Consider the following 16262-nt stretch of genomic DNA (forward strand, 5'->3'; position numbering starts at 1 on the left):
TCATCTCCGCTACCGACCATCGCCTCATGCGACTCCGTCTTCAGTGATTGCATGCGGTTCGTACAATGTTCTCGTAGAGATTGAAAAGTAATAATGGCTGCGCAGTCACCGCTCTTCACACACAATGAAATCGCCTATCGTTAACAGCGTTATTGCGCCACAAGGGGCATGTTACATACGTGCCCATTTGTCGCCTGATACTCAATCATTCTCAGATCCACGAACATTAACACTAATCCATGGCGCCGTCAAGACTCATGAGTACAACGATGACATTCCATCGCAACAGTTCCATTCTATGCCATTCAAACGTGAAGCAACACTTTGACCGTTTACTATCCATTGTTGTCCAATTCTTCATTGTTGGAACTGCCTTCTGATGTCCTGCTGGCCGTGCTCAGTCGCCGATACTCAATCTCCCGCATCACACGAGGTCTGCACCCCCTAAGATTCGGACGTGCAAACACCATCCTTCGCATACTGTCCGCATACCACGTCAATACCAAATAGGCCCCATTTCCGCCCTCCTCGAGTACTGTAGATCTGGGGATATACTCCTCGTCAACGCACAATTCCTCATTTTTCAACCTTCATACGGTTCGTCACAAGGCCACAGGCAATAGGAACCCATTATCCGCACCACGTCGTCAATATGTGACAAGCCAGATGTCGTTGGACTCGAGGCCGCCCCGGTATTGATCGCCGCATCGTTGAGGAGGATTGTTGCCAGTTGTCGCCTTGGGCAAAGTGCGACTTTCGGGGTAATAGACTCTGGCCGATCAACGCGTGCATTTGAGTCCTCGTTCGGCACATCTGCGCGCTCCTCGGGAAGCAAATAAGGACTGCCATACATCGGACAACGATAAATTGCTATTTCCCTTCCAGTTGTACCCCGCCAACGCTGGTGCATGTCCCGCTGTTGTAGAAATGTCTGGCTGGCAACGCCGATGGGCGTCTAGTTTTTTCAAGCCGTGAGCGAGAAAAGTTCAGTGATTCGCAAGTAAACGATGCTGTATTTGACGTCATCGGTACTAGCGGCTGGTTGGAATTATTCAACATTATGTGAGGACGCAATGGACGCTGACTGACTCTCTGTCCAATTTTATATGTACTGTTGTGTTGCGGATGAAGCGCGTATCATCACGATCTTCAATTTAATCCAACTAAACCCAACAGACGACGGTAAAGCAGCCACTAAAGAACACAATAAAATAGATCTCTCTATCAACATTCGATCCCTGAGCTCAATCCGCTCCGGACTGCCACCGACGCGCCGCTTGGTGTTATTGCGGTCTCCCCTCGGCCTCGTGGCCACATTGAACAGCCGAACCCTTAACCTTAATAATTCCCTAAACTCTGTGTCACTGACAAAGACGGGGATTAAAGTTTACCGACTGGGATATACTCAGAGCAAGATGGGATTTGGCGTAGAACATGGAATGGAGGAATTAGGAAAGTTGTAAATAAACATGTCGCGCCGAGGTGGGTTTAGCTTCTGGGACTATCTGTCATGCATGAGCTTTGCAAAGTTCATGACCAGGAATAGGATGCACATTCACCCAACTTCGATTATTTATTAGTGTAGCTAATTATATACCGACATTCACACGAGCCATTCGGTCTCAATAACAAAGAGGCCGAAACGCCTGACGAGATCCGTCGCGCACGCTACAGACATCCAATACGACAGCATTTGACGACGCTCATTAGCAAAATGCCACATACACCACTCCGCCGACTCGTAATCCACCACGACGCAGCGGACGACAATAAGGAAAACATCCCACCACTTTTTTCCACCTGGAGGACTACGAAGCACGGGCCGTCGGCAACTCTAACCGCAGATTTCAAATCGTGGCGAGACGAACATGAACACGAGCTACATCACGGCACGCGCCATTCTCCTCTGAAAACAGTGTACACTACATTATCGAAATCGGGAAGCAGGATGCCGTTACGTGAAATTTTTGTGTCGGGTCCGACGACACCAGAGAATGCATTTGTGGAGTACTATATCCCGGATGTAAGTTTTTTCATTCGACGGCGTGTTTTGAGGTAAAAGTCTAATGCGAAGTAGACATCATTAGTCGAGTCGCCGATACCGGAGCCTCCGGTTCCCAGGTCGATTCGGAGGAAACCTATCGCAAAGCGCGATTCAAGATCAACCACAGCTACAAAGCCGAATAAGGAAGCACTTGCTCACAAGTCAACGCACAACGGCACGTCGCAACAACGTCCCGCTCCCAGCACGGCCGCCAGAAAAAATCGCCCTGCACTAGCACCAAAAGCACATCTCACGTCATCCTCATTGGCAGTCGCCGCGAAGCCATCATCAACGCTGGTAGCCGACAAAATTTCCGGAGCAGGCACAGGGATGCGTTCAATTCCCACCAGCGCAAAACCGAAGCCAAAATCCAAACTCGCACAAGCTGGTACGAAATCTTCATCTGGCATGATTCTTCTTCGATGATTTCTCGGCATTGCTCTGTCGGATTCAATTCATCATCGATGCTGCAAAATGGGTTGTATAATTATTATTGGGTCAGGTTGTATTTTAATACCTCTTACGGTTTGAGTTAATTGTAAAGTTGAATTAGCCTATATCATTAATTACTTGTATCCATAGTCACGCGTACGTATCTATAATTTCGAACTATCAACGATAAAAAAAAGAATCGCATCTCGTAATCTGGTGGTATATTCACATTATGTGGCTCTTGTAATAAAACATCGCATAAAATACTACATAATCGCATACAAAAATGAAAATAATAATATAAATATGATAAAAAGAAGTAACTATAAAAAACTGCTAGCAATTATGATCATAACACGCCGACAGCGAATGAAAGAAAAGTACGTAATAGAATCGACAACGTTATATATCAAAAGCGGTTCAAAGTGATTTTTTCGTCTATAAGCCAAGAATTTCTTATCGAACACTACTCACACAGAAGAAAAACCACATCCAAACAAAACTTCTGTTCCAAAAGAAGAACCCCAAAACACAACTCCCAGTACTATCTTACCCGCTAAAAATATCTTCGACGCCAGACCATCTTGGTCGCTTTTTGGCTTCCACGGACTTCCGTCCCAGATTCTCTCGCATACGCCAATACTCGCCATTAAACTGCCAATACTCATCACCAGTGACCGCGTGTTTGGCCCTCCTGAACCACCGCGGCTGGTGCACGGATCCCTCAACTTCCCTCTCCCGCCGCCGCGCACGCTGTTTCTCTTCTAATCGGTTCTTCTCTTTGGCGGCGAAATCATAATCGCCATCTTCCATTGCTCGCTGATCCGGTCGGAGACGAGTGTCTGTGGGAGGCAGCCATGGCTTTAGCTTCTCCGGAACCGCGTTCAACGTGATTGCGAATGGTGTCAAATTGAACGGCGCGGAAGGACGCGGGTGATTCTCCCACACCAGAAACGGCGCATTGGACGATGGAGAGGTGCTCACGATCGCAGGCTTTTCCATAGACTGCACCAGGCCATCCGATTCCTTGCTCAACATGACGAGACTGTCACCTATGTCTGTCTGGTACCTTCTGCCGAATATCTTATCGTTCCAACGCCCGCCGACAGACCAGCGTGGATTCTCGGCTTTGTCAGTAACTGTGCCGTAGACTTCGTACGCGCCAGAACCGAGCCAGCCGCGTTGCTTGTACTTCAACTTGCACACATCGCCTGTAGTATGATTCTTAATAAGCATTTCACCGTAATTATCGACGACTGGTGATCCCGTTATTATACCAACAACAGACGACGTGACTTTTTTCCAAGTGTACAATTCCTGACCGCCAGTAATTGGCCGAATATTCAGGAACCACGTGCCAAGTGGGTTAATATCGAACGACCGGCCGTTGAATTTCGATTTCACGGCACTCTCGCCCCAGTAGTCCCACCGCGCGGATTCTGCCAAAGCTGCCCCAACGGGTGGATGATGGGATACTTGCTCCACGACAAAGCGATATCCCCTGTCAGGACGGCAGTATTCGTATGTTTCTCCCAGAAGCGGGTTAAACGGCTTTGCTATCCGATTAATCGTTGACGAATATTCCGACGCCGCAAACGCAGCCACATATACCATTCTCAAGCACGAGTCCTTCTTCAACGCAGCTTGGTCCAACAGATCGGTGTACTCCATGTCCTCAGCCACACGCTGCAACAGACTCGTGCATTCGTTGAACGACACGGGAAGTGTCATCTTTGTCATATCCTTGCCAATCATGCTCTTCAGGATCGACCACAGGCTGATCTTCGGCCTATCATCCTCTTCAAGCTTCAGGCGTGCGCGGGGCGGATCGTCGTATCCGTGGAAAGATCCATCATTAATAATTTCCTCCCGCTTCTTCAATTGCAGTTCGTTATACAACTCTTTCTTTTTTTCATCCTCCACATCAGCCGGTATCTTAATCGGCTCACCGCGCGCTTCAGCCATAGCCGTCTCATTGTCAATCGCATCAAAAAAAACGTCATCCTCATCTTCCGTCAATACCGAGCTAAGTTTCGTAGTCGTCAAGGTCGTCCTAATACTTGGCAGCCGGTCGAAATCGGCCACGGGTGATGACGCACCGGAAGTTTGTACTCCCGGCGAGGTAGGCTCGCTTTGGCTCGAGCTGAGTACTTCTCGAAGAGCTTTCCGCGCCAGTTTTTTCTCTTCAACGGCATCGTGGAGATGTTCCTCGATAACATCGTTCTCCTCGGCCAGTTTCTGCATGTTCTCTTCCCAAATCCTACGAAGCTCGGCTTCCCTCTCCGCTCGCCGCTTGAAATACGCCTCGCGGTCAGCAGTCTGCCGCATGAACTCGTCCAGTAGATTCCTAAGGGACTTCAACGACGTATCGTAACACCCCAAAACGGACTCAACACGAGGATGCGTCGATGCCAAAGAACTCCGCTCGTCGGCGATGGAAGCGGAAATATCCTGCAAAACCTTGATCTCCATTTCCAGTGAATGAGAAGTCATGCCGACTTCGTCCTTATGTGGTTCGACAGCATTATGCTCCTGCGAGTCGTCGTCGTCGTCGTCGTCAAAATCCACATCGTTGTCGTCATCCACGGATGCCATGCTTGCAGTCACACTTCCTCCGTTGCTCATGCTGGCAAGAGCCGAAGCCGGTGGAATGATGCTCTGCGCGATTGTAAGCCGGCTCGAGCCAGAATCGTCGAGGCCAGGTGATGCTATCAACGACTGCGCATCGCCTACGAGCTGCTGTTGTTTACTTGGCGCTTGTTGGTTCTTGACCTCGTCTTTGGCGTGCTGAATAGCTTGAGTCAAGGCCCAAACCCAGCGATTCGCTTCCACTGAATGGTTTGCGCGTAGATGGTACCGAACTGAGCCCTTGCCTATGATCTCGAATCGCTGCTTCTCAGATGAATCGAGCCTGAGGGTCGCGATGCGCATATTGATCGACCCTCTGCATGCCGTACCCGCGTCGTCTTGATGCTTGTAGTACGACAAGATACCGTTATCGAGGACAAACCATCGAAGCTTGTATCCACCAGTGTAGTTTGTCCATTTCTTGAGATAACCCTTCATATGCGGCGCCTCGTGGGCAGGCTGACCGGTCATGATAGACTGTCTCTTGGTAGCTGCCTTCAGCATTCGTTTGATATTTTCGTCCTTCACGACGTCACTTGGTAGCTTTCCTTTACGGTCACGTCTAAATGGATCGCCACCGTGATCTAGAATGAACCCGACCATCTTGGCATCTTTTGCGCGTGCCGCGTCATGAAGTACAGTAGATCCGGTGTCTGGGTCCTGTCCGTTGATATCAAGCAAAGCCGCAGTCCTCGGATTGGACAGCAAGTGCGCCACACCCGCGACAGAACCTGATTGGAAAAATCTCTTCATCTCAGATGCAGCTTGCTCAACAAACTGAGCGCGAGAGACCTGCATTGCCTGTGCGAGTTCGGGGTATCGACATAGCTCGACGGGTTGCTTACCCGCGGAGTTGGCGATCGTGTCATTGATGTCAGGTCGGTTGAGTAACAGCGAAACGATATCTTCCCGGCCGAGCGCAGCTGCGAGATGAAGCGGTGTGTTGCCGTCCGAATCCACGCCATTGATGTCAATATGAGAGTCGCCAGAGGCAAGGACGAATTCGATCGTAGACGGGGAGGCGACTTGAACAGCGAGATGCAGCAGGTTTGATAGCTCTGCTGGAGTGGTTGCCGTAGCTGCGGACACACCGCTCGAAGTGCTGCTCTTGTCGCTTGCGATACCGAGAATTTTGGACAGATGTGAGGTGTCACTTAATCGTAGTGCTTCAAGAAGCCTGTATGTCCGGATAGAATCCTCGAGGGCGCCTATGTGGCTGGATTGTTAGCATTTGCTGTGAGTTCAGGCAGATAGCAAATCAAGAAGCGCAATCGAACAGATATGCCGTCTGAACCGCAATCACAAGTCTGCAATACCATCGGCAGTGTTGCGTCAATGAGGTCCAAGCCAATGTGTATAGCCCTTGTCTGTTTGCAATCCCTCATCGTGCTGGGAAGTTACTTGCCTTTTTTGGTCGTGGCGGTTGATCGACGATACATGCTCAACGAGCTGCGCGTTCGCGGCACCCTAGAATATATAGTTGCGTTACAATTTACACTTATAACTTGACCTTGTGTGTCGGTACGAATACGAATAGGCTTTGAGAATACGCTTGAATAATGGATAACGTGTACTTACGCTGCCGGACGGGAGATGTCAGAGGCGGACATGTTCACGAACAGAGAGTGCGGGAAAAAGACAATTGGAGCCTCAGAGCGGCAGCGGATAGCACGAGCCTATCCGGAGACGGGGATCACAGGAGCAGACAACTATCGGTGTCGGATTGGACGTGATGTATATATGTAGACTGTATCTCACATCGGGGCAATTAGTTTCAACGCCTTATTGATAGGAATTCGGTACGAAGCCCTTAAAAGATGTATCGGCCAGCATCTTCTTGCATCCGCAAGCAGCGCAATTTTAAACGTTTACGTCATAGCATCGCGCACTTAGGATCGGTGGACATTCTAGGATCACTTCTCATCAAAATCCATTCCCTCAATCACAAATTTGATTCCAAATATACTGTGTCAAATAAAGGTTGTCATACAGACATTTGTATGAGTACAGTATGTGCGCCAAATCAGGTCGTTCTTGCGGAACTGACAGTACCGGTTGATAAGTGTTTATTTCAACACTCGAGAACTATTTACATGCCCCTGCAATCTATGTACAGCGGTAAACTTGAAGGATGTGGTCGGCTCTCTGCAATAGGTCCACACAGCTCGACTTACTGACTTCGTAATCGCCGTGGTCACGTGGAGCTCGTAATTAAGATTGATGTTATAAGTAGTGGACTTTGGTGATATGCTTATCTTCCTCTTTTTCCTGCTACTGAGTATTGCGCTTTTTTTGTCGCGGTGCTCGATCTTGTAGGCACTGTGGCCCTGGTCGACACTGTGGATCTAATTGTTGTGAATCTACTAATCGTCCTGGATGATGTACACTAGATTGACGATATGGATCTGTTACTCGCATTCGTAGAGATTGCTTTTCTGCTGCTCGTCGACTTTGAAGACACTGTAGTCTTGCTGCTGGCCTTGGATGCTTTGCTTTGGCTGTTTGTCATGGTGGCCTTGCTGCTGATCTTCTTGGTGACATTGTGTCGTCCTGTAAGCGGCACCAGGAACATTTGACCCGGACGGTAAGATTCCGTAAATGTGAAGTAACTTGGCAGCTGGTGGATTGTCTATACCGAAAGCAGACTTGCACGTAGAATAGTCTGAACATCGGACGAATCTCACTCTATATTCTAAGGTCAATATCAACTACATCGCCCATTCGATTTGAGCAGCCTCTACAAGTGAATGATCACTAGACTCCGGAGACCCAGGACATAATCCATAATACGATAGAAACACTCCCGAATTTGCACAACAAAGCAATTTATTGAAGGTACGCAGCTCATTATTATTACCAGCATGAGGTACATTATCGAGCAAATGGTTGTCATGCGCTGCGGCCGGTGTTGGACACAATGCTATAATAAACAAGTCCAATCGGACAACTGCATCCTCCCTCCGTAAGCACCGACCTTAGCAGGGAAATGCTTTGGGAGAATTGCATTGTAATTATAACTATATATAATATCAAATATTGCCACCAGGCCCATATATCTCATCGTAATTGTCAGGGCTCAACTGTGCATTGGTATCAAGCTCAAACTGCACTCTCTATGTCCTGATCAAATTTTAGGAAAGAAGCTAAAGCAAAAGCTTTTCGTCTGCGTGATTGACTGCAGAGTGAAGTTGGGTTGTTACAGTCAATGATTTGAATTCCCTGGAAATGGAGTGGGTTGGTATGTATTAAATTCTCAAGGTCCGTAACGGCCGGCCCTTATCAAAGACAATGCCGACTCGGTAAATGCTTGGCATGCCGTTACGAAGGTGCATTGTTGTGCATAATCAGGAAAGGGTTCGTTGCTGCATGGCCAGCTAAAAGCCATCATGATTTCCTCGTTATTGAGTACATTTCCTTGTAAGGATACAGATTCTCCGCATCCTTCATATATATATGTCTCCTTAAATTAATCTCCATCGTTTTACGTCATTCATAAAAATATTAAATCAAGAATCGCCTTCTGCGACGATTCTGGTCATAACGCGCGTTTACATTCAACAGATACTGATACAATAACCCTATTTCACATTCACCAGTAACGGTATTTGGTACTGACAAAAGCCGTTTAAGACGTGACTTGAATGACCAGCGAGTCCGACAAGACCGTTAGGTTAGACATATGATCCGTCATCCCAACACAACTTCCAACGTTGCGCTACTTTGATAGGACCTTCTGATGAAGTCGGTAAAGGGGTCCAAATACTGGCCACTTGCAGCAATGGATTAGAATTAATTTTGCAAATCAGGCAGTCGTAGCTTGTCGTAATTGTTGCCTACTTAAGTTCTTAGTTCCTACAATTTGTAAGCCCTGACCACCTGCAAATTAGCCACTAAGTTACTCACCAGTCGCCAATTAATTATGTAACTGTCCAATTATCAAATCTAAGCATGCGCAGTTGTACACACAATGCATCAAAACACCAAATTTATTAACAATGTACAATTGTGATGCTAAACAACCGAAACTAAACTCAGAACTGCAACTTGACAATATCTAGGACCGTAATCAGCCGAAAATGGAGGTTGTATCTAAACTCCGAGTCGAGATTCCGCTCACATCCGTCGCTCAATTACTGGACCCTCCTGCTCAATCTTGTCCATCAACTCGCTTACAACCTGCATCTTGTTAGATATCCACCGGCCCACGTGTCAACGTAGAATACTCACCCTGAAATTCTCCTCTCGAGACAGGCCACGCATTAACGAACTCTCCTTTTTCGTCTTAAGCAACTCTCTTACTGATGAAATCAAAAAGCCACTGATCAGCTCCACAGACCAAGAATCTGGAATCGTCTGGAGGACCTAAACGGGGCACATATTAGAATTCACTACTTCCACTCCGTGGCAGAGCTACTTACGAATTGCAAATCAAGAAGATTTCCCCAACCTTCCAGTAGTCTCTTCGTGCACTTTATCCGATCCTCTGTTGCTTTCAGTTTCAAGAACTCGATAAGAAGAAGCCTAAACAATTCGCTTTGCTGCTCCCGCGATACAGATGTCGCGACGACTGTCGGCATGTCATCCGCATGGATCACATGGCCCCCGTACAAACAATAAGCAAAAGCAGTATCGTAGTCCGCCAATGAGTGACATAGAATATGCAAAGCGGAATGATGGAGTGAGAGCTTGCCATATAAAATAACCATCTCAGTGATCAGAAAGTCCTCATGTGGCTTTATTCGTCTTAGAACTTCCTGTACATCGTAGTCGACGTCACTTTGTAGTACATTCAAAAATTTTAGTCGCATAGTAATAGAATCCTGTGTCTTGCTTTGCGCTTTGTGGTCTTCGAGAAACAGCGTATACGCAACTTTTGGGGGTGCAAGTGCGCGATATTCTTGGTAGCTCTTGATGATCTCTTGTCGTGCGTCCTCATTGCTTTCGACAACCTCAATGACATCATTGGTGTACAACAGGACCAGCTCGTTGGCAAACTCCAGGTGCTATGCCGCTCAGTCAGCTCATATCTACCAAAATCGATCAACTGCATCCGTACCTGCTGGATAAACACAACGTTTTCGAGATATAGTCGCCAAGCCTCACCACCGACTTTTCGAACCTCATCCTTGAGTTTCGCCGCATCGATCTTGGTTTTCCGCCGGTCATCGACAAATACCTGGACGCCCAGCTCGGCGTTACGTCTCATCAACCAAAGACCATATTCCCACACAATTTTTTCGTCTTTGCATCTAAGCAGATACTCCATCATCTTGTGTTCACCGTCTGTGAATTCGTTGTCTTCCCATTGTCCCGAGATAATTCGCCGCCACGTGTCGCAGACATGTGCCACCATCTTCCGACTCTGGTATAAACGGGAAAGTGCAAAATACTTATGTGCTGCCTCGAGCAACTTGACGGACTCAGGGAAAGATTCTTCATCCACGGTTGAGTCCGTAAAATTGTAAATTTCCTCTTTCGTAGTCATTGGTGTCTTCAAAAGAACACGCAAATATGCTACCTCGACGGAATGAAACACTTCCTTAGCATCAATCACACTCTCAAATCCTTTCTTCTCGAGCCATCCCGCGAGATAATGCTTGACAACCATCAAGGCTTCCAGCGACGGCTCCGTTTCTGGCATCTTTAATGTCTGCTTTACGCCAGCATATAACCACGGCACACCTTTTACATCATCATGATTGAACAAGGCTATAACAATCCGCGGATCAAAATTGCTTTCATTCCAATACTTCTCCGCTTCAACGAAGTTGCCTTGCTCAAAGTAATACAAACTCAGCTTTTGTCGAATATACATGAGCTCGTGAAAAGCACGCTCGCTCGTCTCTTCGTTCCGATCGATGGCTTCTAAGATGTCGTCGATCTTGCCATTCTCGAATAATGCATCTAAGTGTAGCAAAACTGGCGTAGGAACAAGGCACTGTACCCCTAACTCTGACGAAAAGATGAAAAGTGAAGACGAGACTGTTGCCAATCGTGACGCAATTTGTCGTTCATCTTCTCTCCTCGGTGAATCGAAATCATCGACATATGGGACTAGCACGAACTTCTCGGCCAAGCGCGGAAACGGCATGGAGTATGTTGTAGAGACTATTGAAAGACTTGGGGGGGACGTGAACGGAATTGTCTGTAGTAGTTGTTGGGTTTGGAGAGAGTGGAATTGAAGCTCGTTTCCTATTACAGCGGCACAATATGGATATTCAACGGCTAGATCGATCATGTTAGGGGGCTCCAACAGGTTCTATATTCTGTACATACCAATCACCGAAGGATAGCCATTCCAGACGATGCTTCCTCTCGACATTTCTCCATCCAGGTTAATAACCGATCCGACAGCTGGTTCATCCTCGGATGTACCGCTGCAAACGAGAAACTCGCCAGACGAGACCGAAGCAACATGCGGCTGAAGTAGAACATCGCTATCGGGACTGCTGGAAATTGCAAAAAGTGGAATCTTTTGTACACTGTTAAGATCAATAAGGTCATATGTCTTCTCGTTCGCAACTAGTGCCATGGATGATCTTTGAACTCCGACAAGTGCGGACGGGTAGTCGATATCCTACCAGAGTTAGTCATTTCTGATAACAAATTTTTTTTTACTGTAAGAAATAATACCTTAATTAACCTTAATTCCTTCTCTCTTATTCTAACTATCCGAATAAGTTTTTTCGTGAATACTGTAACTCGAACCTCTTCGCCTGCATCAATCGGTATCCTGTCCAGATCTAACGACATAGAATTGACCTCTCGAATACGCCCAAGAGCCAAAGGGGAGAATTCTGGCAATGAAAAAAACGCGATGGAGTTACGTGACAATACTAATGCTTGTGAGACTGTTGGGAGTAGGAGAATTCTCGTTATCGGATAAGGACGTGATGGATGTACAACTTGTCGCGATGCGAACATATAACTCGGTAGATTCTTTGTAAAATCAGCAAATTCTTCTCCGATTAAAATAATAAATTGCTTCTGGAACTCACCGATGTCGGATCTTGGAAATAATGTAGAATTTCTCCGGACGATGTCCCAAGATACAAACTCGAGTCTGATCCAGCAATCTCGTTAGATAGGTTCCACAATAATAATTCTATTGAACGCAAGCAACACATACGCCATGCCTCAATACATGTTATTTCCACTGGTCCTTCTGATTCCTCTGATACTAGTAGCACGTCAGACAGCAGAGGCTGCAAGATATAAGGCGCTACAGGAGGATCGTCCGTCGACGCCATGTCATTATTCTATCGCGCCAGCTTGATGTACTTTTGCAAGTGGCTAATGTTGTTACCTAGGATAAGTTAGTTCTCAATTTACATAGAAGCAATTCCTCGAACTCTTGCTGCCCATGGTGGTCAGTCCTTCGATGGTATTACACATTTGCAGGAAAAGTCCTACCTCCGAATAAGGGTCTCAGTTCCACAATGCAAAATCACACATGCGCTGTCCTTTCCAATCCGAGTGCGTCAAAAGTCGAGATTACGGAAGCATTTGGATAATAAGTATGGGAGTTGTTAAAATGATGCGTGTTACTGAACAAGCTGGCTTGAGGAGTCAATTCATATGTTCGGCGTCGGGACCTAGAGCGTCGAGCCAACCCTTTAGGTTTAACATTTTGCGGAATCGTACAGTCGAATTATAGCCACAAAATCGTGCTCCACCAATTTAAGATATCTAATTAGGACGATATCTAATTAGGACGTCAAATTGTATATTGAGAAGCCGCTGTTTACACTACAGAGGAAACAAGCCTATGCTATAAAAGAATTTCAAGACGTCCTCCATGACTATCCACGTTGGATTAATAACGATATGTATGTACAGCTGTCCCCCAATCAATTATATACAAAGTCCAAAAAGTCTACATCTATCATACAAATGCCATTACAACTCAGTTCCTGCTCTCCTTCAATCAATGATTTTCCTCCTTTATCACGTAGTATCCCGGATTTGATTTCATCGTCAAATTATGCTCTTGCTTCGTCAGTTTCTTATCGACTAGTCTTACTCGAACCAGTTCCTTGACGGCGAGAATCTTTCCCGCTGTTGGTGCGGTTATATTATGATATACGACGCTACCTCGCTTTCGGAGACCGAGAGTCCTCAGGATTTCGTTCGTCTTTTTGTTCAATCCGATCGCGGATCGGTGTAATTGAACTCTGAAGTATGACATGATGGGATTATATGTAATCGGGATTTGAAACTGTAGCAGCAAAATTTCCGATCAATTAGCCGACAGTCTCGGAATTGCACCGTGCCGATTAGTAATTCCGGTAAAGATAGATAATTTATGTCGAGTCGAAAAGACAACTATTCTTCGCGGAGTTTTGCTAACTAACTTGTCTGTGAAGTAATCGAAAGAGCTGCAACCATTGCAAATATTTGGCTTTTCCAAGCCACAAGGCGCAGCTGGCATTGGAAAGTTATAGGGTTAGGAAAATCATGGCGCAATCGCGATCGCGACGCGTTTTAGAATGCACATAAAATGCGGTGGGACGAGTTGGACCAAGTTGAGACGCTTTTCAAATTATAACCGGGATGTCTCCTCAGGTCGTTCAGAGTGCTGTAAACAAGAATGATAGCTGTAACAGACCAACCCGCAGATCGCCTGTCTGCTTACTGTCATCACCGTCAAAGACTAAAAATGCGATCGGAAAGCGTCTTCCGCTGCCAACGAGGATTTGGACTCTAGGGGATTCCGATAAAGTTTCACAGTGTTTGAATCATGCGGAGACGAAGTTTGAAGACGAGCTTTGTGAGTAAACGGTGCCTGCGGCGTTCATTGGCTATGGCTATGGTTCTGACGCGTACTAGATGAATATGGTGTTGCATTCCTCGAGATGGTTCTATCGTCGCATTTCCCTGAGACTTTTATTCCGACTCCTCCTCAACTTAGCCTTCTTTTTACACTTATTAGTAACCCAAAATTTACTACTTCCAAGGGAAAAATGAAACCCCGGTTGTCTGCCATCAGTCTGGACATGCCTGACGCGAACACTAAGACATCTACCGAGACGACTTTTGTGGGAACCGCTATAAGCACAAGTTCGGCTCGGCTTATTGCCAAAATCTTGTCGTCGGGACTATCTATGAGAGATCTGGGATTTTATGAAATATTTAGTCTGGATCGCTCGGGCGAGACCTTTGGTGCACATGCGCTGCGTCACAGGCGTAAAGTGAAATATAATTCTGAAGAATCGGAGGAAGATCCAGACGATGATTTATTGAATATTGTAGCACAGAATAGGGGACGAGGACGGAATCGGGTTACTCGAAGGCACGCATTCGACGTCCAAGAAGATGTAGACGGAGTTATCAGGGCGAAAGGGCTGAAAATGTTGTGGCCATGTGCTGAGCGGAATTTGTGGAGAATTTTTGGATGGGGATTTAGATGTGCCTCTGCGTATGGAGTATCAGGATCGCGGCCTACTGATGACGGTAGTGATGGTGATGGTAGCCGAACACTCGAGACTCGGTGGCCGGTATGGAAGACCGTCATAGGGTACCTGCTGGATATTTTAGAAAACGACTGGAATGAGGCTGTCAAGACGGTCGAGAATAGTGGTATGGATAATCTAGATCTATATGGATTAGACTATCTGACGTTGTCAAGTCGATCGAGAAGAGACAGATTCTGTTTTGAAACACACACTCATATATTTATTCCTTCGAGGATTGGAAGTTGACGAGTTTAACGTCAGATGGAAACCCGCTCTTGCATCGGTTTTCTCCCACAATTCAGAGATGGATATGCAGCAGTTCCATCCAATATACCCAAATGAGGTGAATAAGAAAAGCCGAACGACGACTTTGCCCGATCACAAACGTCAGATTTACAACGACTCGGGAGTACATTCTTACGGAGAAACCGAGGCCGTTCAAATGAGGAAGAGAGTACTAGGAATTGTAAGTTTTCTTTCATTGGAATGGACGAAATTGCTAACCTTGTGAAGATCTACGATGCTCTGGTCTCAATAACGAATCTTGTTGATCGGCAATCATTTTTCCGAGAACTGTCAATGTACATTCGTGATCTTCCACTACAGACTTATCTAGTTTTCCTTGAAGCGCCAGAACTTACGAAATGTAGCATGACAGAATATATGTCTCTGTTATGTGACTCTTTACTTCAAATCATGACCAACTGCCAGCAAATGCCGAAGAACTGGATCTACAACTATGAGAATGGCAAGCAGTATATTTCTCGATATTTGCAGTTAAGTCCAATTCGGTCGCATGCCGCAAATGTTCATGGCCAGGCAGAGGACGTCGTCAAAGTTGCTCTAATCATTGAAACGTTGTTCCGAACGTGGGTCAAAGTTCGCAAAACGGCGACCGGGACAAGAACGCGGACCATGTCCTCAAGCGGACATCCAGCTCCAAGCGCAACAATTCTTGCCGCGAATACGGGAGCTGACTTTCATAACCCTGATCAGACCCTTGATGCCGCTACTAACGAACAACTGGTGGAGGCCTTGTATAGAGGAATTAGTGATCGAAGGAAGATATTTGACGATGCGCACTCCAGAAATGGAGGTGACGACGAGCACAAATGGCAACGACTTGATGTTTTGCTGAAGGGAACACAGATAAGAATGTTAAGCATGGCTGATAATCTCGAAGACGGTGGTCGATTTACATAGGAATGGAGATCTAATGTTGATGTTATGATTGAAAAGGACGAATCTCATTGAAGATGTCTTGCATGTGTCGCATTCAGATGATTTTCGCGTCAACTGTCTACCATTCAGATAACTTAATATATGATTCTGATAAGCTAATTTACGATTAACCGGCAGATATCGTAATTTCCATTCCGGAAACCGGCTCAGGGATATAACCCTACAAACAGCAAAATCAAATCAACTCCAAGATTTAGAGAATTAATTTTATTATCGGTTTGAGCTGATTATTAGGGAATCGCAAGTCACTTCCGTTCGGCTGAGGTCGTCGGGGTTAGGGTCAACATGCTGCTTCAATCAAATCGGTGCTGAGCCATTACATTCAAGGCCCAGGATAAAGCTACACCCCCCGGTTACTAAAGCTAAACCCCTCTGGGTTACTAAAGCTACACCCCTACCTCTTTAGGCAAAGTGTAATCACGTGATGCTGATATATTGTAACCTCTCTTCGCCTTAAATGG

General features: G+C 46.3%; 5 protein-coding genes across 5 annotated transcripts; 2 read left to right on the forward strand and 3 right to left on the reverse strand.

The window, feature by feature from the left end:
* The first annotated feature begins 1480 nt into the window (after window positions 1–1480).
* On the forward strand, window positions 1481–2696 carry V1513DRAFT_415952 (uncharacterized protein). Its single transcript, XM_066895827.1, has 2 exons — window positions 1481–2023; window positions 2078–2696. The coding sequence occupies exons 1-2, from the start codon at window positions 1715–1717 to the stop codon at window positions 2468–2470; spliced, it is 702 nt and encodes a 233-aa protein (XP_066753191.1). The 5' UTR covers window positions 1481–1714; the 3' UTR covers window positions 2471–2696.
* On the reverse strand, window positions 2597–6869 carry V1513DRAFT_446335 (Oxysterol-binding protein-domain-containing protein). The gene is made up of 3 exons (XM_066898250.1): window positions 6683–6869; window positions 6510–6571; window positions 2597–6312 (listed from the first exon to the last, which is right to left on the reverse strand). The coding sequence occupies exons 1-3, from the start codon at window positions 6712–6714 to the stop codon at window positions 3026–3028; spliced, it is 3381 nt and encodes a 1126-aa protein (XP_066753192.1). The 5' UTR covers window positions 6715–6869; the 3' UTR covers window positions 2597–3025.
* Window positions 6870–9313: 2444 nt separating this feature from the next.
* On the reverse strand, window positions 9314–12354 carry V1513DRAFT_380447 (uncharacterized protein; the record flags this gene model as incomplete). The annotated part of the gene is made up of 7 exons (XM_066895039.1): window positions 9314–9466; window positions 9523–10107; window positions 10161–11329; window positions 11381–11681; window positions 11738–12043; window positions 12103–12167; window positions 12234–12354. 7 exons carry the CDS (start codon window positions 12352–12354, stop codon window positions 9314–9316), a joined length of 2700 nt encoding a protein of 899 aa, XP_066753193.1.
* A 420-nt stretch (window positions 12355–12774) lies between these two features.
* On the reverse strand, window positions 12775–13644 carry V1513DRAFT_446345 (mitochondrial 54S ribosomal protein uL30m). The gene has a single exon (XM_066898251.1). It carries the CDS (start codon window positions 13290–13292, stop codon window positions 13032–13034), a length of 261 nt encoding a protein of 86 aa, XP_066753194.1. The 5' UTR covers window positions 13293–13644; the 3' UTR covers window positions 12775–13031.
* On the forward strand, window positions 13541–15900 carry V1513DRAFT_446346 (uncharacterized protein). Its single transcript, XM_066898252.1, has 4 exons — window positions 13541–13874; window positions 13934–14683; window positions 14733–15025; window positions 15073–15900. The coding sequence occupies exons 1-4, from the start codon at window positions 13658–13660 to the stop codon at window positions 15760–15762; spliced, it is 1950 nt and encodes a 649-aa protein (XP_066753195.1). The 5' UTR covers window positions 13541–13657; the 3' UTR covers window positions 15763–15900.
* Window positions 15901–16262: the final 362 nt, after the last annotated feature.

Source organism: Lipomyces chichibuensis (assembly GCF_038497645.1).
Source record: "Lipomyces chichibuensis strain CBS 12929 unplaced genomic scaffold V1513scaffold_19, whole genome shotgun sequence".
Lineage (NCBI taxonomy): Eukaryota > Fungi > Ascomycota > Lipomycetes > Lipomycetales > Lipomycetaceae > Lipomyces > Lipomyces chichibuensis.

Excerpts from the sequence above, each read along its gene's own strand:
- V1513DRAFT_446335 (XM_066898250.1), bottom strand. The coding sequence starts at position 6,714 with ATGTCCGCCTCTGACATCTCCCGTCCGGCAGC. Across the intron at positions 6,572-6,682 it reads GACATCTCCCGTCCGGCAGC|GGTGCCGCGAACGCGCAGCT; the intron begins GTAAGTACACGT and ends TATATATTCTAG. Across the intron at positions 6,313-6,509 it reads AACCGCCACGACCAAAAAAG|GCGCCCTCGAGGATTCTATC; the intron begins GCAAGTAACTTC and ends CCAGCCACATAG.
- V1513DRAFT_446346 (XM_066898252.1), top strand. The coding sequence starts at position 13,658 with ATGTCTCCTCAGGTCGTTCAGAGTGCTGTAAACAAGAATGATAGCTGT. Across the intron at positions 13,875-13,933 it reads GAAGTTTGAAGACGAGCTTT|ATGAATATGGTGTTGCATTC; the intron begins GTGAGTAAACGG and ends GACGCGTACTAG. Across the intron at positions 14,684-14,732 it reads CAAGACGGTCGAGAATAGTG|TCGATCGAGAAGAGACAGAT; the intron begins GTATGGATAATC and ends GACGTTGTCAAG.
- V1513DRAFT_446345 (XM_066898251.1), bottom strand. The coding sequence starts at position 13,292 with ATGTCATACTTCAGAGTTCAATTACACCGATCCGCGATCGGATTGAAC.
- V1513DRAFT_415952 (XM_066895827.1), top strand. The coding sequence starts at position 1,715 with ATGCCACATACACCACTCCGCCGACTCGTAATCCACCACGACGCAGCG. Across the intron at positions 2,024-2,077 it reads TGGAGTACTATATCCCGGAT|ACATCATTAGTCGAGTCGCC; the intron begins GTAAGTTTTTTC and ends AATGCGAAGTAG.